Source organism: Microtus ochrogaster, unplaced genomic scaffold (assembly GCF_000317375.1).
Source record: "Microtus ochrogaster isolate Prairie Vole_2 unplaced genomic scaffold, MicOch1.0 UNK47, whole genome shotgun sequence".
Lineage (NCBI taxonomy): Eukaryota > Metazoa > Chordata > Mammalia > Rodentia > Cricetidae > Microtus > Microtus ochrogaster.
The window spans coordinates 2233906-2240957 of record NW_004949145.1 but is presented as its reverse complement, the minus strand read 5'-3'; the positions used below and the strand labels follow the sequence as shown (position 1 = coordinate 2240957).

The 7052-nt window shown below is 42.4% G+C and overlaps 1 protein-coding gene across 1 annotated transcript in view; it reads right to left on the bottom strand.

Moving 5' to 3' along the window:
* The window catches only part of Ptprh (protein tyrosine phosphatase, receptor type H), a 26369-nt gene that overhangs the window by 13507 nt on the left and 5810 nt on the right, over positions 1-7052 (bottom strand). The window contains 3 exon segments of the mRNA XM_013354513.2: positions 3-257; positions 2934-3206; positions 5137-5474. Of these exon segments, the coding sequence (XP_013209967.1) occupies positions 3-257; positions 2934-3206; positions 5137-5474 (866 nt within the window).

Below are 7052 nucleotides of genomic sequence, written 5' to 3'. Positions count from 1 at the left end.
ACTCTCTGTGTGGCAGGTCACTGAGAAGGGTAAGGCCCTCAGTCCATGCGAGACAGTTGTGATAGTGGCCATGTAAGACTGAGCTGGCCCAAGATCTGACACAGACATGCCTGTCTCACAGGAAGACTGGTTTCTCCGTTGTCCGCCCACTTCCACCTCAAAGGTATCATAACCCCCAGGTGGGCAGGGCCAGGTAAGAATGACCCCGTAGCCCCCAGAGGTGCTGACACAGGAGGGTTCGCTGACAGCAGCTGGGACTGAGTAAAGAAAACAAGAGGAGTCATTAGTATGAGCCATTCACCAAAGACGGTTGGTTCTGCGTGCCCCGCTCTCAGGGGCTAGCCCACTCTCTTCCGCTCCAGACTCAAACACCTCATCTTCTCTTGTCCCCAAACGACTAAAGTCCTCCCAGACTACAAACCCCTACAATGCCTTGGACTCTGTACTACTGAATGTATAAAGTACCAACCTCATGACGTTATGGAATTTGTAGTTCACTCGCATTATTCACTTTAGAAATATTTTAGTCATGTATGTGTCATAGTATGTGTAAGGATATATAATATTATACATTATATTAGCATATTATATTAAGATGGTGTATATTAATATATTATATAACAGTATACATTTTTTATTTCATTATATTATGTTCCACATAATATATTATATATCATACATTATATATTATATTATGTTATTATTGCTATATTATATTATACACATTATTATGTGTATAATTATTAATATTATGCCAAATGAATTTTATAATTATTTACTTATATTATATTGTATCAATATATTGATATGTTAATATTAACATATATTATACACTGTGCATTGGATGTATAATATAACATATGATATAATGTTAATATGTTAACTATATAATATATAATTATTATGTTTGTATATGATATACTATTAATAAATATGATTACATATTTTATATTACCCTACACAGACTATGATATATATCACAGACTATATATAACATTATATATAATATTAATATAATAATATCCCAATAGTGCTGTGATCAGAATTGGACCAAGCCTTAGCAGTAGCTCCAAAGAACACTACTGCTATAACCTCCGATTTCGTTCCTCTCAGCCCAGACAGTGAAGTTGTACAAGCTCCCAGGTTCCAGTGTCTCTAATATGATATTAGTGTCAACAGTGTGTTCTACTCTGGTGACAGGATTGTCCTCCAAGGTCCGTGAGATCCAGGAGGTGTAGCTGGGATCACGGGAATCCATTGGTGCTGTCCAGCTCAAGCTGATGGATCTGTCGGTCTGGTTCTGGATCCTGAACCATCACAGCATTAGGGACTAGCAGAAGGAACAGAGAATCTAGACTGTAGAGTGGTGATAAGCCTGACCTTGAGCTGCTCAGCCTGTGGAGGACACTTCTTAGTCATAGGACCTCAGATGGACTGGGCTCCTGTAGCAGCACTCTCAGATACTGACAGCTGCTACTGACATCTGGACAGACCCAGACGTGGCCACAGTGTTCCCATGGCCCAGCCAGGAGGCAGGGCTAGAAGAGTTGTGGGTTAAAGAGTGGAGCCCATGTGAATGTGTAAAGTGGGGCAGCCCCTGTAGAAATCAGTGCAGGAGTCCAGAAAACTAAAGCTAGAATATCCGTATCACCCAGATGTATCGCCCCAGCCCGGGGGTGGATCTGAAAAAGGGTTGTTTCGTCTTGTCTTGTTGTAAGGTCTCGTGTCAGCTAGGCTGGCCTCCAAGTTGATATACAGCCAGGGGAACCCTGACCTCATGATCCTCTGCCTCCACTTTCCAACAGCTGGGATTTCAGGCCTGTACCTCCACAGTTGACCCAGATTTGAAGCCAGCATTCCACAGAAATATGTTCATATCCGCCATTACTGCTATACTATTACAATAGCCAAGATACAGGACCCTCCTAGAGGTTCATCTGTAGACAAGTTGATAAAGAAAATGTGATATCACACGAGAGAGAGAGAGAGAGAGAGAGAGAGAGAGAGAGAGAGAGAGAGAGAGGGAGGCACTGGAATTTTATTCAGCTATAAAGAAGAATGAAATTATGACATTTTCAGGAAAATTAGTGGAATATTAAACATGACTAAAGACTCAGAAAAACAAGAATTAACGTTTTCCTCTCATGTACAATCTGTATCTAAAGCATATATATATATAGTATGTATGCAAGGGGCTGGGAGGTGACAAAGACGAGGTCTAAAGGGGAAAAAGGAAGGAAGAAGAGGAAATTTTCATGGACCATGAGAGTTACAGCAGGTGACAGCTAGTGTTCAGATGTTAGCCCACCAGAGGAATAAGGATCTGATGGAGGTTAGTCCTGTCCAGACAAGGTCTGTACCCCCTATACCTGCACTGTAGGGTATAATCTCATGTAACGTGTATATGTAATCTCATGAGAACATCTCAGTTTTATGGGCACATGTAACTGTGGGTGGTGAGAAAGATGACTTAATTTAGATATATAGTCTTGATAGAATATATACTGAGACATGCTTCATAACTGGATCTATGTGTCCCGCAAGGACTGTGGACATTTAAAAGCCTGCCTTGTTCCTCGGCTCATTGGGAGACTCTATGGGGCCTCCAGTGAGAGAATGTAAGTCACGTAGTCACAAACCTTGGTTCCCACAATCTCTGTTCCATTCCCTGAGATAAACTTAGAAACCAGCTCCGTGAAATTATCCTTTTTGGGGGCAGGGGTTCAACATAGGATTTCTCTGTAGCTTTGAAGCCTGCCTGGGAACTCACTCAGTAGACCAGGCTGGCCTTACACTCAAAGAGATTTGCCTACTTCTGCCTCCCAAGTGCTGGGATTAAAGATGTGTGCTGCCACCACCACCAGGCTCTCCTGTCACCCCCTAAACCTGTCCCTTCCAAAGGAAGAAAGAATACAAGAGAGTCTGCCTCTCACCTGTAGAGGCATTGATGGTCACCGTGGTGCTTCTGATTCCATCATATTCAACCCACACGGAAAATTCATATGTAGAACCAGGAGCAAGGTTATCCACCACGACACTGGTGTTTGTTGTGCTTTTATTTTTATAGTTGTCATCATCTTCAGGCCACTGGACCCAGTAGGTCAGGTTAACTGTGTCATTACGACCATCTGGTTTGTCCCAGCTCAGGGTGATGGAGTTGTTGGTCTGAGTTTCCACACTCAGGTTTCTTACTGGGTTTGGAGCTGAAATGGGAACAGAGGGGACATCAAGGGTTGTTCCAGGTAACAGAGGTAGGATGACTCAGACTATTTATTCCAATATGGCAGCACAGTTTCCATTAGCCTCTGAATTCTTAGAATGTGGCTGTTTGTCACGAGGATGCTGGTGAGGTTAATGCACAGAGCTGTATTTATTACTAAGATGAATAATGTCAGACCTAGCAGAGCATGGTGGCTCCTGTCTGTGAATTCAGGACTTGGGAAGCTGAGCCAGGAGGACAGCAGGGGACAGAGCAAGATCCTATTCAAAGAAAGAAGAAATGAAGGAAATAATAGGAATGTTACCCAAGTTCAACCTCATTGCTTTTTAAAATATGGGTTGCATGTAGAAATGAGATGCTCTAGATCTTTCCATGAAGCCTGATGGTGAGGGTGCTCACCTTTAATTCTAGCACTTGGAAGGCAGGTGGATTTCTGTGAATTTGAGGCCACCCTAGTCTACAAAAAGAGTTTCAGGACAGCCAGGGTTGTTACACAGAGAAACCCTGTCTCAAGAAACCAAAAAGAAAAACTAATCTCTCATGAAGGTCAATGGCATCTTTCTTGTTTCTTTCCCTCTATTTTAGAGTAGCTGATAGAAGACTGTAACTGGAGGCTGAGCTTTCATTTCCCAGGCGCCCAGTACTGAGTAATCACACTGAAACTTATATTAATTAGAAACTGTTTGGCCTATTAGCTCAGGCTTATTACTGACTAGATCACACAATTAACTTAAGCTGTTTATAATAATCTATATACCACCACGTGACTGTTGCTTACCAATATGTTCTGTTATCTTACTCCTCCGGCAGCTACATGGCATCTCCCTGACTATAACTTCTTTTATTATGTATCCTTTTTCCCTGTATCCTGCCTGGCCCTATTTGGTCTGTCTCTTGACCAAATCAGCTTCTTTATTAACCAATGGTAATAAAATGTATTCACAGCATGCAGAGAGGTGTCCCACATCAGAAGACTGAAGTTTAAGTGTGTGGCTTCCTTTCCACTTCTGCCCCCTTCTCCTGACAGCTCCCGCCCACCCTCTAACCACACACCATCACCAACAAAGGGATAAGACACCAGATGGGAGGCTGGAGAGAAGGCTCAGAGCTTAAGAGCATTTTCTGCTCAGTTCCCAGCATCCGGAAGCAGCTCACAACTGTCTATTTCCAAAGGATCCTAAACTCCACCTGGTTGCAAGGACAACGCATGAACCTGGGGCACTTGCACATGTGCAAGAAAAGCACTCAATGATTCATGAATAAAAATTGCTTTCTATATCCTTCCTTTAGAATAATCTTGATATGACTTTAAATGAATGGTTATCCTTGCATCATTAAGGCAGCCTGGTTATTTCTCCCTTTCTCTGTTGAAGAATATTTTCTATTAATTCTGAGGGCAGAATTTGCTTTCCTTACAGTTATCATTTTGTTGTTATTTCTAGTTCTTTCCATGGGTGAACAAGGGCATTGAACTCCTCAGTTTCAGTAGATCAGGCTGAAGCTGATCGGTCCTCATGGAGCAGATTGAAGAAGTTAGTGCAAACCAGAGAAGAAATGAGCCAAGATGTTGACTGCCTTGCCCGGCCCCTTTGCCACTGGGTAAAGCGCTGTTTGAGAGCTGACATCTCCTGATTTAGGAGCTCTTATCTTACTTTTATTATGTGTTCACACACACACATAATAAAAAATGAAAACATAAAAAAAAGAAAAACACTCAAGTACATAAACTAAATAGATAAAATCTTTTTAAGAACTCAAGCCAGGTGTGATGTGCACACTTATAATACAAGCATCTAGAAAGTACTGGCAGGAGGGGTTGTGAGGTCCAGGCCTCAGAGGCTAATAAGAAAGAGAAAGAGGGAGGTTGTGAGAGAAGGTGGGCAGAGGGTAGTAAATAGAAATAATGTCTTCTCTCATCTCTGCAGTTACTGATTCACCAGGAGCTGTGACTCCATCTCTTCCCACCCAGAAGGAACATTTATAGAAAGAGCCAGGATCCGGTGCATCCATGGTGACATTGGTGGCTGTTGTGTCTGGAGTCTCACTTTCACCACCATACCACATGCTCTGGGCTCAGTAGGTGAGGTCCTGGGAAAAGGAGCACTCAGGGACATCCCAAATCAGGGTGATGGAGCTGTTAATCTGATCTTCGACCCAAAGGTTTCCCACTGGGTTTGAAACAGAAAATAAGGGCAGAAGGGAGAATGATTTCTCCCCAAATTTCTTCAATCTATGAAACCTGTGTGACTTGTGACTACAATACAATCTCATCACTTAGGAGGCTAAGGCAAAAGGAATTCATAAGTTCAAAGACAGCCTGGGCTTCATAGTGAACTCCAGATGGGGATATGGAGTCATATCCATACTAGAGACTGCACACACAAACACAGATATATGAGAGCAATGAATAAATTAAGATAAAGTAAAAGAAAGAAATTAGATACTGAGCCACAGAGGAAGACAGCTGACAATAAGCTCTGGCTACACACACACAAATTCTCACACACACATTCACACAGAGTACTAAATCAGTCGGGGGTGGCATGTGCCTTTGATCCCAGCACATGGGAGGCAGAAAGTTTGAAACCAGCTGGGTCTAAAGTCTGAGTGATGGTGAACAATGGATTAATATAAGCTACAAGAGCTAATAAGAAGCCTGAGCTAATGGGCCAATCAGTTTATAAGTAATGCAGACTCTCTGTGTGAATTTTCTTTGGGACTTGTCAGCTGTGGGGTACCAGGCAGGACAGAAACTCCAACAAACCGGCCCTCATGTTACAGAATGGCACCCACATGGATAACTGCATCCACATAAAGCCTGAGACAGCTTGGGAAGTAATTCTAGAACAAGATAACAGCATTATACATGGCTTCTTGGTAGCAGTAATTTCTCGGGTCTGCTCTGCTTGCTAGAGGCAAGCAAGTGCTCTCATCTAAGAAAAGCTTCCTGACTCAGATTTAGCGGCAAAATCCTGCAGCTCTTTAAGAGGACCTGCCACTAAACACTTAAATGGTGTTGGTAAAAGCTGACCTCATGCTTGTTGGTTTTCAACTGTAGCAGGAAAAAAAGCTGTGCCACTTTAAAATGCCCACTTTCTGGGCCGTCCTGCCAATGCAAACTTTGACTTTTTAAGGCAGGAGGTCTGACTACAGAGAGAGAATTTGAGTGTTGTTTGTAGACACACTGTTACAGCTTGCTTGCTGGCAAGGACCTTGAAACAGCATAGAGTTGTGGCAATAAACATGGCTACAGGCGGTACCTCAGCCATGAGGCTGAAATGTCAGAAAGCTAAGAAATAGGCTGGATCCAGCCATCAAAGACATGGCTTTAATCCTACCCACATTGCTTAACAAATTAAAGACTCGTGTAGTCAGAAAAAGAGAGATATACAGTAAAGAGAGATTCAAAGACAAAGAAAACCTCTAAACAGTTTACAGTATGTTAAAAAATATATGCAGGCTAAAGGTTAAAGTTCTTAAAGTTAAAAAAGAAAGAGAGTAGTTGGGTGTGGTGATACACACCTTTAATCCCAACATTTGGAAGGCAGAGGTAGATTGATCTCTGAGACTTCAAGGAGCAGAGATAGATTGACTTCTGTGACTTCAAGGTGTTGTAGCACACAACTTTAATCCCAGCACTGGGGAGGCAGAGGCAAGTGGATTTCTGTGAGTTCAAGGACAGCCTGGTCTACAGAGTGAGTTCCAGGACAAAGATACACAGAAACCCTGTCTCAAAAAGTAACGATATAAGAAATAGATGTTAAAATAAAGCCACATAAAGATAAAAAAAACAAGCCAGGCGATGGTGGCGCATGCCTTTAATCCCAGCACT